Raw genomic sequence first — 17122 nt, 5'->3', positions numbered from 1 at the left:
CCAAATATTCCCAGTCGCTGGCCCTGCTCGGGGGGAGCCGCCTCACCATCCTGCCCTGCTGCCGCTCCTCCTGACAATCCGCGTTAGCAAGCAAACAGATAAATAGTAATTTAATTGCAAGTGGCGAGCTCTCCGAAAGGGGCGGCCAATGGAGGCGGCAGCTTGGCCGAGAGGGATAACTCCGCTCTGGGGGCCGTTGGAGCCCCCGTGGACTCGCGGGGAGGGCGCTCGCTGCCGTGCCGGGGCAGCCCGTCCTCTCTGTAGAACACCAGCAAACCCGCTGCCATGGGGTATACGGGCCAGACGCGTTAAGCTGGGGCAGCACCGGCTCCCGCGGGGAAAAGCTCTGGGGCTGGCGTGGGTCGTCGTCAGGTTCCTCTGACCCCAGCACCACACAAGCCCCAGGGGAACCTTTCTACCCGGGGCTTCCCTCTGGCACTCGGGAAACTGAGGCACAGAGGGCCCCGACTCGCGCAGAGGCTACACCGTGCCCTTCTCCTACCACTTGCTGTGCCTTGTATCTGCTCAGCAGGCACAGCCTGAAGGTCTTCCCTCCCCTCCGCAGCACAGCAGCCCTGCTGTCCTCAGTAGGTTTCAGAGTTAACACCCCACTCTTCCTCAGTACAGCTGCAGAGTGGTGATGCTCAGGCTGCCAGCGACCGGCGATGCCCAGAGCCAGGGCCACGGGACCACGGTGAGGACTGTCCCCGGTGCAGGTGGATCAGACAGCGTGGCGCCGCTACCTGCGCCGGCCCGCGACCCCAAGGCACTGCAGTGCAGGTGACTAAAACGAGAACGCAGCCCGGAGGAAATATATATATATATCTTTAATTAGATCTCGTGAGCCACCTCCAAGGAGTCTCTGGCAAGCTCAGTGGCCCGCGTGCCTGGTAATTAAGTGCTGGGCTCCCCAGCCAGGTGCCGGGGCGCCCCGAGGCCGCCCGGCCCCACCGCCGCTGCCCTGCCGCTGCAGGTGCCCAAGCCCGCCCCCACTCTGCGGACGGCTTTGCGTGGAAATCAGGCGTTAATTCCAACGGCAGGAAGCGCTGCTTAATTCACAACAAAACCCCAAGGCAAGACGTGCTTATCTTTTATCATCCTAACCCGAGCTGGGAATTATTGATTCCTGCTGCTTGTTGCGCCAAGAAATACATTTGTCCTTCGCTCCAGCCGTTGGTAATTACTTTTTTAATCTCATTTTTGACATATGGGGTTTTGTATAAACATTGCCATCTTTCTTCCCATTGCGCGGGAGGCGTATGATGTTCTTTAACGATGCCTCAGTTTATTTTTAATCCCGTCGGCCCTGAGTGATTCACATGCTGCATGTTCTTGTATTATCTCTGGCAAATTTTACATGACAAATACAAGTTAAAAATAGATGTTCTTGAAGGAATCATGCATGTCACAAGGAGAGGGGCCTCCGGCTCGCCGCACATTTGGCGACCCTGGCTGCGAGGCAGCAGCAGCGTGGCAATGCTTTGCCAGCGGCTCCATCGCAGCAGCGAGGGCCGGGCGCCCCCCACCAGCGGCTGCCTCCGAGGGGACGCTGAGACCTGGGATGCTGTAGAGGGACAGCGTTTGCCATCGGCTTGTGGCACTGGCGAGCACCTCCAGAGCAGCCGCCGGCGCCTGGCGGGTATAAACCAGGCAGGGCGAAGGGGAAAGCAGGGCAATATTTACACCTGATCGCAAACATCACCTAGTAATTGCCTCCCTGCAGCTTTATGGAAGCAATTTGGGTTAGTAATTAAATCCCCAGCGGGGATCCAGTGTCACTGTGGGTAAACACACAATAAATTATCTGATACTTAAAGGTCAACTGGAAGAAAATTCGCTTTGGGTAGCTTCACGCCGGCACAAAGCTCCTGCGGGGCCGGCAGGGCAGCAGGGCTCAGCCACCAGCTCCTCGCACCCAGGGATGCCACGGCCACCACATCACATACCATGGTTGGCTCCTACCACAGCTATGGATGGGAAAGAGGCTGATGGCAACGGCTCTACTTGCAGGAGCTGGAGGGACATAGACACTCTTCATCCGTCTCAGTACGTTTGAGCAGCTACAGAGTTGCAGTTATCCCACACTGCTCCTTTGGAAAAACATTCCCCGTCACACCTACTACCTTTTGCACATTCACTTTAAACCTCCACCAGCTTCAATGGCTCTTAAATCAACATTTTATGAACTCCAAAACACTGCGGGTGAGAAGGCCTCTGCTCCGCTGAGCATTTGTTCCTACGGTGCCGCAGCACAATACGGAGCCATTTCCAAAGCCAACCCCCAAAAGGCACGCGCTCCAGCCAGAAACCTGGACGGGCACTCGCATCAGCAGGCTCAAGTTCAAGGGCCAACGTGCGTGCAGGTGGCGAAGCAGCGCGGGGGCTGCTGGCCACCCCTGTTCTGGCCAGAAAACCTGTCCTCAGCAGTCTCACTGGCATGAGACACTTCTGCAAAGTTTTGACAGATCAGCATTTACTGATGGGGGGGGAAAAAATCTCGTATGGAAGGAGCTCTAATTATACCATCATTCTGGAGCTCTTTAGGACTTGACAGCACATCAAGCCCCAGCACAATGAAGCAGCTATTATTATTTGTGTCTTTTGTGTTACTCAATTTAAAGGAAACAAACATGCCAGCAGTGACAGGCGGGTAGACTGGCACTCCTGGCTCGCTCTGGCTAGCCCAGCTTTCAGCGCACCTCCACTGGTCTACGCTGGGCTTCTTGCCCAAAGCACAGCAGAAGCATCAGGCATTGCAACGCCCAGGGCAGGGGAGAGGTTTAAATGCCTACAGCAGGCTTCCCTCCACCTTCTCCTTCAACATCCCACATTAAGCACAAGGCCAGGATCGCACGGGCAAGCTGCAAGTTTCCCATAGAAACATGGAGGAAGCCAATTTTTTAATTAAAACTCAAGCAGTTTTTGCATATCATTTCAAACAAGTACTGTTTGGGCATCCTGTTGCAGGAGGGTAAAGAAATGCATGATTTGCTGTTTTGGTAAAATTTTTAATTCAGAATTAACAACAGTAAGAAGTCTCCAGCCATAACAGAGAGCTAATCGCAGATCTCACTCTCATTTAACACCCAGATATGCACACAACACTGTTGTACAACATCTCTCCCTGAGAAATGTCCACACTGTGGCTGAACTAGGTCTCCAGTAGGGCAACCCTGACCACCAGAGGACAAGAACCGAGACTGCCCCAGCTCCTCAGACCAGCAACGCAGCAACACAAGTTTCTTCTCCAAGGAACCTACTCTCCACCTACTCAAATGCAGGAGAACTGGAGCGGAGCCAACCTGAGGACAGAACAGCAGCGCAAGGATGGGTAAATTGGCTGAGTGTTGAGCAAGGGTTGACAGCTGATGGACGGGCTGAGCGGCAACTCGATGACATCCGCAGATCCAGCTTCCCTGCTGCAGCCCAACAGGTTTGAGAGGTTTCCTCCAAGGGGCTTCAGGATCTCTTCTTCTCAAAAGAAGCCAGAGAAGGAGGCGGCAGCAGAAAGGGTTCAGGCAGCAGAGATGGTGGCTTGAAGACAAGCCTCCTGCCTGGACCCAGCCAGAGCAGACGAGGGAGCAGAGGGAGAAGAAGCAGAGACAAGGACAGGAGCCAACAGGCAACACTGACCACTGGCATATGGAGGGCAAGACCTCCTACACAAAAGGCAGGACCACAGAAGGAAATCCAAGGTGGCTTGTTCTGCACAGTGACATAATGGCATAAGTACGGTGCTTTGTCAGCAGAAACAGCCGGGATCAAGGCAAAAATCCCAGGGGAGTCCACAGCTAACCTTGGCCTGCAAGACTAGCCTTTCCCCTGCCCAAACGTTGCTGTTTTAGACTAGAGACCGACCTTCCCTCAACAGGGATAAAGCCTGCGATATTGGCAGGGATGAAACAATTCATCCAGTAGAGCAGACATGCAGCAAGCCAGACAGCCTGGCTGCCTACAACAGCACCAGTAGCTGGCACGGTAGGGCCAGTCCTAACCTCAGGCCCTGAGCCAAGAGCTCGGCTAGAGGAAGGAGCAGAAGTCTGCTATATCAGCAGTAGTGTACTCAGCACATAGGCAAGGCAGGATCTGCAGCTCTGCTTGGAGGGAGGCAAATCCACCTGAAAAAGCAACTTGGAGCTTGGCACTGTGGGGCTGCAGGCCCCAGGATGCACATGTTCAACTGCGGAGGCATGGCGATGAGGCGCAGCTAGATGCTCCTCCACTGGCATCGCTGGAACAGGCCCGCTTCAGAGAGAGCCCTGCCCATCTCCGACAGCAAGAATCCTTGCACAGTCTGCCAAGCCCTAGCAGGGCACGACAAGACACCTCTTCTCTTTGGGGTCATTTCTTTATAGATTTAAAAGAACAAATAAGAATAGAAAAAGAGGCAGAGAGTGCACAATCAAATAAAAAATCGCTCATTGCCACAAGACAAGAGCAAATGTAGGGAAGTCTCTTTAACATGCCAGCAGCCTTTTTTTGGGGGGAGGGGGGAAGGGAGGGGAGGGGGGAAGAGAGAGATGAGGGGGGAGAGAGAGAGGGAGCACGCGCGTGTGTGCACGTGCAGGTGAGCGCACAAGAGTGAGATCATTCCTCCTGTGTGCACAGAGGGTGAGGGCAGCGGGAATCTCCATTCAAAATCCACTGAATTCATGATCACAGTACCCTACGAAGAGCGGCTGAGCCTGGACACCACGTCTGGAACACAGTAAAGACAGAGCCATTACGAGAGGGCACAAACAAAGCCCATAGATAGACTTTGAGTAGTCAGAGGAGCACAACTTTGCCATCAGCGCCCAATTTCAGATGTGACATGCTCAAGAAGGGAGTGCTTCTCATCCTGTACTCACAGACTGTGGTTTTTTGCTCACTTGTGGAAGCAAGGCGTAAGGCCAGCTCCCCTGCAGAGGCAGGGTGGGGTCTGGCTGCCGCTTGAAGGAACAGGAAGAGTCACAGAGCAGAACCCCAGTGCTGCAGGAGAGGCAGCGGCTCGGATGGGCGCCCCTTCCCCATCTACAAACACTTTGCTCAGCAGAGCCACCAGCCCACACTCACACCAGGGGCTCTCTTCCAGCACTGCACAAAGCAAGCTCTGCTCCAGGCATGAGAAATGCCTGGGAGTTTCAGTAAGAACAGGGGTCATTCCACACTAGGAAAGCCCGCCTCACCCTCACATCCCACACCATTATCCTCGCTGCTGTTCCCAGGGTCCCAACTACAGCTGAACGTCAGAGATGCCCTTTGCACTGCCCCCTCGAGCTGGCACCTCTTCAAGCTCCCTGCAAGAGGGATTCTTACCTGAGGAGCTCACAGCGGAATCTGGCCAGCCGCATGTACGCGTCTTGCAGGTTCCTCACTGTTGCATTACTCCAAAGTCGCTCAGCTACAGCTCCAGCTCTCGGCCTTGAAGGAACGAGGGAAAGAGAGATCAGTTGGGGGGGGGGGGGTTAGAAAGCTGCTTGCAGAGACCTCTGAGCTCCCAAAGGCTTTGCTCTAAAACCTAGAGCTGCTAGTAGTTAGAGCTACTCAGTTATTCACAAGGCCCAGGCAGCTCTCCCTGATGGTAACGGCATCGCCACACCCAGACGGCCGCACTTACTGTGAGCAGGACCGTGAACACAGTCAGCCTGAACACAGGCCCAGCTCTGAGAGCAACCTGCTCAAAATTCACAGAGCCGGAGAGTGTGCAGTCCACCTTTAGAGGACAGTTCACCCTTAAACAACAGTGGGGAGGAAAAGGAGACCCCTTCCAGTGAAAATGCATGGAGGCCTGGAGAAATGCAGGTGCCTGACTCAAATCCTCCAACATAAAGCACATGGCTTCTTTGTATGGAAAGATCCATCCCCAGATACATGCAGATCAGGATGTGTCCAGATGACAGGACAGAGACCAGGATTAAACATATACTGGTTGCAGCAGCAGGTTCTACAGGGGTCTGTTTCAGTCTTACAGACAGCCACAAACTCTAGTTTAAGCCTCAATGAAGCTCCTACTACCATAGACATGTTGTCAGGGGACAGAGTCAAGCACCATTAGGAGACCAGATCACCAGAATTTGGTGCACATAACTCAGTGGTAAGGAAATAGGTCTGAGCGCTGCCCACATGACTCAAGATAACCTTCTCAGGATTTCTCTTACCAGAGCCTGGGGGTCAGGTTAGTGACATCCACATATTCACCCCACATGCAGGCCTCTCCACCGATCACCCGATCCTTCTGCTCAGCACTGCCTGCCAAACGAGACACCACTCTGAGGACCAGGAATTGTAAGGGAGCACGTGATTTACTACCCTGCCCACAGAGGCACTTGTAACAGCTATGAGCTAGCTCAGCTACAGAGTCTATAGCAGTGACAGGGTCACTTAAGCACCTTCACATCAGCAGTGAAAACGGATTAGCAAGAGAGCCAGCCCTGACAATACCTCCGAGAGACAAGTCAGCCGCCATAAGGGAACCTGACACAAGGAACGCACCTTTGAACTGCAAGGGCTCCACTTTGTAGGCCTTCATCCAGTCCTGCCCGTAGGAGATGCGGTTGAGGTACCAGGGGGCAGAGAGCAGAGCCCTGTAGCCAGCCTTGGTGACTTGCGCCATCTCCTGCATGTACAGCATGGAGTTCTCCTTCCACACATGGACGATTGTGTCTGGCTTCACCTGGCCCCACAGCACAAACACACGTGAACCTCGTGCACAGAATCAGTGTGGCATCTGAGAGCACCACCACCCCTCACAAGCAGAGTGTCCCCAAACCATCCTCACCTCCTCTGGGTAATGCCTCCCCCAGACACCCACCTCCCAGTGCTCTCTCCAGGGTCCTGCCCCAGAAACAGCCCAGAACTGGTTATGGCAATGGTGGGAGCTAGAGCTATGCATGGTCTGCAGGAAGCGGTGGAATCTCCTTTGCCATCAGGAAGACACAAGAACACTTTCCTACCCTCCAGCAAGGACAAAAGCCATGGACCAGTGCAAGGTTACTCTGGTCATGGGAATAGCACAAATCCTGCATCTCTGATGCGTTCCAGCCCTGGCCCAAGGCCTCCTTCATAAAACTGCAGCTCCCAGAAGCCACCTGAATGGCAGAACTCAAATGGAGAAAACTGAGCTGGCAAAACCCAGCAGCTCCTCAGGTGTCTTCCTAGCCAGGCAGGGAGGCTTTAACAGAGGGACAGCACTTGGCGCAAGTGACACCAACATGAACCTGCTGAGAGACTGAGAGCAGATCCAGCGAGTAACTGCTGCTGCTCTTAGGAGGGAAAAAGCCCATTTGCAGAGCACACCCCAGGCAGGGTTAAAATCTGCCTCTTCCAGCTACATACATGAGAACCTGGAGGAAAGAGCCTGGTGACAGCAGTTGGAGAAAGACATCATGAGGGCAGAGGGTTCTCACCAGCCCCATGTCAAGAGCAACCTGTCCCCTATCAGGGTCCCCCACACCAGCACAACACCCCTAGAGCACACCAGAGAGTCTGGCTGGGATGCTGGCACTACTTGCCCAAGCACAGAGAACTCCTTCAGGAAAAGCAGGCAGCTCTCACCTTCACTCCATTGTCAAACACCTCCTGCCATACCACGTAACCCTTGCCAAAGGAAGAAATGATGTCCAAAAGCCTGGAGGGGGAACAGTACGGCATTTTGGATATTCTCAACTACAGCCCCTGCTTTCAGCCATTGCACACAGCCAAAGCAGAAGCACGGATTTTTGCCAACACCCACAGCAAGACACAGAAGTAGTTCTGAAGAAGGGTAAGGGAGAAAGTCTGGCCCCTCACGGGACTCCCTTCAGGCCCAGGCCTTACGGTCAGGTCTTCCAACAAAACGTGGCCAAGGCTACTCCCTTTGGGGTCAGGGAGCCATGCCCGTGTCTGCGTTCTTGCAAAGGAGATACAGGGTCCCCATGACAGCATAAGACATTTGCATTGGTCACATACTGCAGCTACAGGCCCCAGACACAGCCATCCTTACCGCTGGATGTAGAATGACTCTAGTTTTGTGAAATCGTCACCAAACCCCATCTCCTGCATGAAGGCACGGATTTGTGGATTCGACTTCCTGTGTACGAGAGAGAAGGGAATAAGAGCTCTGGGATACAGAGAGGTCTGGTAGGTCCAGGCACAGCCAAGGCTTTCCATGCTGTCTCTCTGCCTCATGAAACAAGATATCAAAAATCTGTAGATGAGCATGGCTAAGGATTGATGAGGTGGGATGCAGGGGTCCCATGCTAAGTTTCTAGCCCTCTGGCTCCCTCTTACACATAAATAACCCTCCATTCTTGCCTTGCTTCTCCCAGTCTTTTTGGGTGGCTGCTCTTTCAGGCACTTGTCATCCGTTCCTAAGCACATGCCTGGTGCCTAGGCAACAGAGCACTGATCCTGTTCCAGAACCCAGACCCAGATACTTCCCCAGCTAAACTGGATCTTGTGGTCTGCACTTTCCCCAGGCCTTGTCCAGACTGACTTCAGATTGGGCATCACTCACCAGCACGTGAAGTCCACCTCGTCACCACCGAGGTGAAGAAAGAAGTCTGGGAACACAGTGCTGACCTCTTTAAAGAAACTGGTCACAAACTCATAAGTGCTGTTAAGGATGGGGTTGATGGGCCCATAGGTTCCAGAAAGATTCTTGCCCAAATAGCAGGGAGTCAGGAGGCCTGGAGCACCTGGGTCACAACAAATCCAGTACAGTGAAGAAAGGGGTAAACACACCCATCTCTCCCTGCATAGCCATCCAGACCCTCCCCAGCATGGCCCAGCGACAGAAAGCCCGTGCACAGTGCACAAGGCATAACCACAGCAGCAGAAACATGACCTCTGGCTCAGAAAGCCTGATCTGATCAGGAGAGATCTGTATTCTGTGCTTGTCCTGCACTCCCCCCACACATACGCGTCTGCTGCTGCCCCAGACACACGTTCTTCAGTGACAGCAGCAGGGCTGAAGCCTCTTATACTAGATGTCCCTTCTTTCCCACAACGATTGCTCTGAGGACAAAAAGCAGACGTGGTCTTGTTGTTCCTCTCCCACGCCAAATCTTTGCACGCTGCATGCCAGCTAACCCAATCACAGCCCTATTACTTTATGGAGGTTCCCAGAGGAATTTGCACACAGAGCTGCTGAGAAAAGATAATGCCAGTGCAGTCCCCAGCACCCACTCCTGATTCAGTGCATCCACTGTTGACAGGGAAGGGGGGGCAGCCACAGTTCTGGCTGAGATAACATGCACAGAGCGTACTCCAGTGTGGGCCATTTGCAGGGAAGGGAAGGAAAGAGGAAGACAAAGCAGCATTTCCTGGAGCTTCTCCCACTTCCTCTTCCTGTGAGACACACACAGACGTACTCCCAGTTCTTAAAGCAGGGAGCAATGCATCAGGACTGGGGACCCATGCTGAGCAGAGTGAGGAAGCTTGGCCAGCTGCACCTTCAGTTAAACCCAGGATACTTGCTATACCTCATGAGGTTGAGTTTTGGCAGACCAAATGTTCCAAAAAAGCACCCAGCTTGGAACTCAAGAAGAGATGGAAACATTTTCCCTTTGGATGTTGCTCCAGAAATTGGACCGGTGGACTCTACTTCCCCGAGCTGATGGCCTGCTCCTTCCCTGAGCCCGCCTGTGGGACAGGGCTGTCCACAGCCCGCTACTGGGATCCAGGCTGCAGAGACCCTTCTTCGCTCAGACAGGACTGCAGCTCTCCTAGCACCCGCATCCCTGGGCAGGGGGGGTCCCAGGCTTGTTCTGCTCCTCACCTGGACCCCATGATAGGGTGTGCCCAGGAGTGTCAAACTCTGCGATTACTCTGATGCCACGGAGCCGGGCGTACTCAATCACTGTCTTCACGTCACTGGCTGTGTACACGTGGGTGACAGCATGGAAGGCTCCCTGGGGAAACACAAGAAGTCACAGTGCCTCACTCCCTTGGCGTAAGAGTGATCAGCACTCCCCACGCTCAGCGGGGAGCTGCGCCAATGAACAGGATGGGTTACCTTTTTGCTGAGCTCTGGGAAGGTTATGCTCTCGTATGGGAAAGATGGGTCATCCACAATGTGCCAATGAAACACATTGAACTTGTTGTAAGCCATGACATCCTAGGAAGCAACAGGAACAAGGTGAACACGGCCTGCCCTGTCTGAAAGGTCAGCCAGCCTGCTGCAGAAAGGGCCTGAGGGACTCTAGGTCCTTGCACTGCCAAGGGACAAGGTAAACACATAAAGAATGTTCCCAGATGCTTCTGAGGCTCCAGGAGTCATTCAGACACCTCTCTGTCAAACACATGAGCACTGCAAAGAGCTGCTGAAGTTCAGCAGTGCTCCTGCCAACAAAACTCCTACTCCTCCAAATAAGTAAGCCAGTACTGAGATCTAGATATTTCATTCTGCTTGAGATGAGCACAGAACCACCACCAACTTAATGTCTAATGTGACTGGGAAGAAGCTAGCGTTTCCCTTGCCTTGGAAACGGTTTGGCTTCAGAAAGCATGCTTGGTTGCAGGGATCTAAGATACCTCAGGACTTTCTTCCTTCTCCCATATACCAAAGGAAATGAAAAATCACCCACCTGAGGCAGCTGTGAGCTACGTTGGGCACAAACAGAGCCACGGGCACAGAGCACTGCACTAGGAAGGGCCTGCAGCACGGAAGCGCTTCTCCATGATGCAGATTGGTGTACAAGAATTGAGGTCATGCTGCCATCCCAGCCCACCCAGCCCTCATAGCTTCATCTAGAGGCATGCAGGCTGGTTTTCAAAATACCTAGGTTTGACAAGCCCCTCCTTGATGAGCTGTGGATGGCTGCTCCATGCCCAGCTGTATGGCTGCCTCTCACTAGATGGCTCCTGTGATCTTTGGAAAGGACCAATGCAAACAAAAGGCCTCCCAGCCACCCAGGGAGTTCCCATCTATAACTGAGAAAGGGATGCCCAGCTACCTCGCTGTCTCCTAAACAGTGCTAGACTGGCCGTCAGCAGGGCAGGACACCTGCTCTCAGCACAGGCACCCTACCAGCGTTTGCAGGATGGCTTTCAGAGGCAGGTAGTGACGAGACGTGTCCAGCAACAGGCCTCGGTGATGGAAGCGGGGGAAGTCGACAATCTCTGTCTTGTTGACATAGTACTGCACACAGAGAGCACGAGGAAGAAGTGAGCAGGGCTCCAGGCAACACAGCCATTAACAGGGGAGAACCAGGGTCATCTTCATCCCCAGAGCCAGCAGGACAAGGAGTGGTATCCTCACTGCCCAGCACGCAACCCCACTGTTGAAGTCACCCAGAAAGAGCCACAGCACTTTACCTAAGAAGGCAGCGATCTGGCTGGACTCTGTCTTCACGAATCACCACACGGCCCTGGACATGACAGTGTGTGCTGCCCTGCTGGAACCCCACCAGTCCCCAAACCCCCCAACAATCCTTAGCCTATACCCTCACAGGCAGGAGCATTAGGGAGAGCTGGCTCACTGCCCCAAAGCACAGCTTGCCCCCATGAGGCAATGTCAAGGCTCTTACCACTGTGAGAGCTCACGTTAGCCTGCCTGCACACGAGCCTCCCACTTACCGTGCCATCCTCATCTCGCCCAACAAGCTGGCTGAATGTCTCCAGGCCTGCAGGGGAAAAAAGAAAAAAGAAATCACACAGTTACTTTCTCAGCAGATTCCCCCAAAGGAACAGAGCACAATTAACAAAGTTAGTTAGTAGTTCTCTTTCTATAGAAAAGAGACACAGAAAGCCTCCCCATAGGCTTAGGGACAGGGAGAATGGGAATGCCCAAATGCTAAACATGCCTCACCTCTGAGAGCTCCCCAGACAGTATCTGCAGACAGCAGCAAGGAGTCATCCGAGACAGAGAGCTTATCTGAAACACAGCACGAGACAGGCCAGCCTAGGCATTAGGTCCCACACTCCATCACACACAGTGACAGGGCCGCAGCTGGACCAGGCAGCAGTTCCGATAGAGGACTGTGCCCTGGGATCTCAGAAAGCTGCGGAGCGATTTATTTGTTTTGCCTCTCCCATTGTCTTATCAGCATCCTCAGGTAAGTCACCCCCTCCTGGCTCTAGTTTCTCACCAATACAGAGAAGATACTCCCAATTAATGGGAAGTGCAAAGTGCTGTATGGCACCACTCCCAACCAATGGGCACAGAGGTATCTGCACTCCTGCGCCAAACCCCGATACTTACAGTTCTCCTTGGAGTCCAGGCTGGGAAACCCATCGCAGTCTGGAGTGGCCACAGAGACCAGGAGCTGGGCACAGGGATTCCCCCAGGGTTGCTCATCCTCTGCAACACACACAGACCATGGCTGTTAACCCCCCCTTGGCTCCTTCCCAGCTTCCCGAGCCCACTGCCTTCCTTCCAGCCCTGCTAGTGATGGAGATGCAGAACTACATGGACTAGCCATAGCCTTTAAAACACAACAGACACTGGCACCCCTTCTCTAACCCAGGGCAGGTCCTGGGGTATTCAGTAGGGGTTTCTTCTGACACTGAAAACCGTGACCACATGAGCGCATCCCAACCTTCAGTGCAGAGGTCTGCTAATGAGGAAGCCCCAAGGACATGCTCCCCAGCAGCAGCTTAAAGGAGCACACCACAAAAGGAGAGAGATCCCAGCCTGGTTTAGCAGCATCTCCCAAGGCATCCTTGACACCAGGCCCTGCTCTAAGCAATAGCCACAACTACCCAAGTCTTCTATAGGGGCAATGAAGACCTTCATATTTCTAAACTCTCCCTGCCTTGCGCAGAAAAAGCATAAACCCAAGAGCTCTCCTTTCTCACTCACACTTCTCAAGAAAAGCACGTAAATCTTCTAGGAAAAAAAAAAAGTGGAGAATGAATCCAACCATACTGCAGCTGAGTTAGGTATCACTGTAAGGCCTCATGAAGCTAACCACAGAGTCACCCAATGACTGTGAAGCACAGAGAGGTTCCTGACCAACTTCAGTGCTCAACAGAATAGGTCCCATGTGCAGCAGCTATAAGAATAAACCCAGACACATTTGGACCTCAAGCAGGAGCTCTGGACACTCTTCTCTATCAGAAGGAGCACTTTCAACAGTGCTGTGCAGCCCCAAGTCACCAGAGTCCATGGGAAAAGCTCCCCCAATGCCAAAGGGAGGCATTGAGCCATTCCTGAGCAGCGCGCGTCAGCCCATGGTGGTCTCCAACCAGCAAGAGCACAAGTTAGCAGGGATCCTGCTGATTACAGCCAAGGTACACACCAGACCACGACAGCCCTCAGACACACCATTCTCAGCTCAATACAGTCACTGAAAACCAAGAAGTTTAGCTTTCAGTGAGCCCGGTTGCAAGTCAGACACCAAGCAACCTTCAGAAAGACCCTGGCACAGCCACTACTGGGATGAAATGCAGGAAACACTCTGAGCCTTGCAGAAGCATGAACCACAAGTGTTTCCATGAAGAAACAGCAAAACTTCTGTGGAGAGAAGGCAGAAGGGAAAAACATTCCTCAGTCTTAAGTTTTCTGTTCAGTTACAGACCAGCTGGTAGCCAAGGCAACCTCGCAGAGGTGTGAGCTGGCATGCTGAGCACAGCAGCAAGGCCGTTCCCTACGTCTGGTAAGATGGCAGCTCACCAGGAGCAGCACCTTGTGTCAGGCCTTGACGTGTGGGAAATATCCTCTTTTTTTTTCCCCATGGATCTTCTTGGAATAAGCATTTCCCAACATCTTTCTTTATCACTGCCACCCAAATGGAGTTTTTGATTTAACGTGGAGAGATTTAAGCAGCAGTCTCCAGGACAGAGTAACAGCTGCAGCTCTGCTCTCCCAGGGCTGAACCAGGATGAGAAGGACTGTCTCCAGGGTGAAGGCATTCCTGAACTTTCTGTGAGGCATCAGCCGTCCTTTCAGAAACCTTGAGAGGAAGCAAATTGCTGCCCAGCAATGTCAAGCGCTGCAGAGCACAGCCCATTACACCAGTCTCATCATAGCACCCCATATTAAACCTGTGCAGGGAGACACCAGCGAGCATAAGCCACCCAATACAGAGAGCATGGCAAGTACCAGCAGCATAAACCCAGCTTGCAAGAGCTCCAGACAGTCCTGATGTGGACGGGGAGCTACCAGAAGGTAGAGCAGAACAAAGTTACTAAGAAAGCCTGTGCTAAAACCCAGTCACATCCTCACAGTTTTTTTAACTAAGGAGAAGGCAGGTGCCAGCAGTATCAAGCCTAGAAGACAAGGTATACAAGCATGGCAGCAATCAATCCCCTATTAATCTCGATGGCTGAGGATCATGGTGCAAACAGCGCTACCAGTGCCAAGTTGATAGTTGGTTATTATCACTAATTGGAAGACAAACATGGTAAAGCAATGGTCACTAGTGGCAATAAGACATCAGGGATGACAGGTATTGGCTTGAACTCCACGTGGGGTCCTGGGGCACACGCTCTCAAACCCTCCTCAGAGGAGCTCAGCTAAAGGACAGGAGACAAGGGAGAAGCAGCAAGGGAAATTCGAACTTCAATTCTCTTCTAACTTCAATTAGTCTTTGATTTCATGCCAGAAGTCCAAAAGTAACTCAGACTTTGGACATAGACTACAAATCTGATCTTTCAGATCCTAACAATTTGCAACTGCCTCTCCCAGTGCAACAGCAACAACAGCTGCCACTGGGATTAGCCCACTTGGGAGAGTGGGTGCTGGCCATCTACTCAGCAGAAGAAAGGACTCTCAAAAATGGGTTTTCAGGGCACAAACAGCAACTGCAATGCTTCCATGTTCTGCCGCTGGTCAGAACCAACACCCATGAGATAAAGCTGCTTCCCAGAAGGAAAGAAGGAATTACGCCAGTAATACTTGGGGAGTTTTAAGAGGACCTTGTTTGGGAACATGGGGCACTCAAGCCACCGACAATCTAGCTGATCAGACCAGCTCTGCCTTAGCACGCTTTGGATAAGTTGGGAAAAGATGCTGAAGTCCCCTTAGGTCCCAGCAATTCAAACAGCATGCCTGTTTGTTGAATTAACACATCAGCTTTATAAAAGGGCAAAAAAACCCAAAAAACAATTTCTTTATTTTCTCTATTAATAGAAACTATTTCCTTCCATACAAGATTTCCATTGCCTGTTATTACTAGTCATTCACAAGGATAAAAAGGAAGGCAAGGAGAAAAAAAAAACACTAAAATTAAGCATACATAGTTCAAGTTCCACATAAAGCAGGGTGTATGGAAAGTGCTCAGTAGGCACACGGACCTTAATCTGGTGATCACAAGAAATTGCTCCAAGTGATTTAATGGTCATATTTCCCTCTGACAGAAGCAGGAAAACATAAATAATTATATTAGCCATTTTAAGTTTAGTTCCTAGCAGCAAGAAGAAACAAGAAGAGTCTTTGCAGCTATCAAATCAAAATTTATTTTTATTGTTACTTACAAGGCTTGGATTTAAGAAATAAAATAAGCCAAATGGTTCTTCTCAGCGTTTCAAGTTTACCTTTATCAAAGCATGATGCACTCAAGATGAAGCAGAGCAGCTTCCAGTGCCATCATCCTTCTCTGCTTTGATCAGCAGCAACAGAGTTCACACTGACATTTAAAACATTAGGAAGCAGAATTATTAGCTCTTTCTGATGAATGGAGCATTTCATATTTCTCAGGAACAGCATTTCAGGCTGCCTGCAGACCCATGTAGCCATTTAGCATCAGCACGTGCTAGTTCCAGGGTTGCCTCGGCGAAAGCAGCGAGAGAATTTACTACATTTCACCCTCTACACACCACAAGCTTCTCCATGGAGAAGTTGAGAGGCAATAAACCGTTATGACCTTTTCCAAATCAAGCCCGGGCTCTCCAAGCTTTTACTTTTCCTCACCTTACACTATCCAGTATAAATCCAAGAGTCCAATCCATTACCACGCTTTGCCAGAAAGTCCTTGGGACCTTGGGATGCTTAATATTTCACCTTAGAAAAAGTAAAATAAAAAAAAAGGGTGTTCCTGGACAAAAACAACCTCACAGCAAGCACAGGTGTCCGCTTGCTGGAAGCAAGTGGGAGGCAATGGGAAGGTCTTTCTCCAGCACAGAACACCACGCTGGACACACAGACTGCAGCTGCAAAGAGGAAGAGCCACGACTCGCGGCACCACCACAGCCAGCAGAGCCATTGCAACCCCGCCAGCACCTCGCACCACGGTCACGAGGAAGAAAAGGAAGCAGAACGAAGCACCAGGGAGCTGAAACGCGACCTGAAGAAGATAAACTGAAGTAAAAAGAGAAACAGCAAATCGACCTGGTAACTCTGAAAGAAACGCCAGATAACTGGCACTCGCTAGGCCACACAAGGCTAGATTTCCCCCCCCCCCTTTTAAACATGAGCCCAGCAAGCGCTTCCTTGCGTATATTGAAGAAACACTGCCCTTTACTGTGAGAATCAAGTGCCAGAGTCATCAGGGTGCAGGCTCAGCCATCTGTCCCAGGTGAATTGAAAAAAAAAAAAAAAAAAAAAAAAGCAAAAGAAAGGAAAACAATAAAAACAGTAGGTAGGATTTAGGATACAAATACAGGACCTCAGTTTTCAGATAGGGAACAGGAGCCGAGCACTGAAGCTCAGGATCGATCTGGGCTGCACCCCGAAGTTTTGAATCGTCACAAACTCGAGCAAGTGGCTTTATACGAAGCCTTTTATCGGATTCAGGTCTGAAGCCGCGTTTCACCTCAGCGATACCTCAGTCCGGGCCGTCGCTCTCGCACGCCCGAGAGACTTCAACCCGCCCGCCCGAAGCGCTGCCACGCAGCGCCGCCAGCGCGCTGCCGGCCCGCGGGCGACGACCCCGGGCGGGTTTCTCCTCTTTGACAGAGCAGCAGCGTGCGAAGCCCGCGCGGCCCCGGCCCCTCGCCCGCGCTCCCGCCGGCCCCGGCCCGCCGCCCGCCGCCGCCTCACCGTCCGAGCGGGCGCCGGCGAAGAGCAGCTCCCAGTAGCGCTGGAAAGCCTCGTCGAGCACGGCGCAGCCCGGCCCCACGGCCGACGCGGCGGCGTAGGCGAAGCCGAAGCGACGCGGCAGCAGATGGCAGCGGCCGCCGCCCGGCGCCGTGCGCTCCTCCTGCGGCTGCGGCCACACGGCACCCGCCGGGCCCAGCGCCGCCGCCAGCACCAGCAGCGCCCGCACCGCCATAGCGGCAC

General features: G+C 52.5%; 1 protein-coding gene across 1 annotated transcript; it reads right to left on the bottom strand.

The window, feature by feature from the left end:
- Positions 1 to 2994: 2994 nt before the first annotated feature.
- On the bottom strand, positions 2995 to 17114 carry HEXA (hexosaminidase subunit alpha). The gene is made up of 14 exons (XM_062583501.1): positions 16883 to 17114; positions 12164 to 12262; positions 11771 to 11836; positions 11539 to 11585; positions 10991 to 11101; positions 9977 to 10078; positions 9740 to 9872; positions 8477 to 8657; positions 7964 to 8050; positions 7537 to 7609; positions 6475 to 6655; positions 6141 to 6231; positions 5299 to 5403; positions 2995 to 4698 (listed from the first exon to the last, which is right to left on the bottom strand). Exons 1-14 carry the CDS (start codon positions 17112 to 17114, stop codon positions 4635 to 4637), a joined length of 1572 nt encoding a protein of 523 aa, XP_062439485.1. The 3' UTR covers positions 2995 to 4634.
- Between the last annotated feature and the right edge of the window lie 8 nt (positions 17115 to 17122).

The sequence above is a fragment of the Rhea pennata genome, chromosome 10, assembly GCF_028389875.1.
Source record: "Rhea pennata isolate bPtePen1 chromosome 10, bPtePen1.pri, whole genome shotgun sequence".
NCBI classification, from domain to species: domain Eukaryota; kingdom Metazoa; phylum Chordata; class Aves; order Rheiformes; family Rheidae; genus Rhea; species Rhea pennata.
Note: the sequence above shows the minus strand (reverse complement) of the source record. Positions and strands in the feature narration are given on the sequence as shown.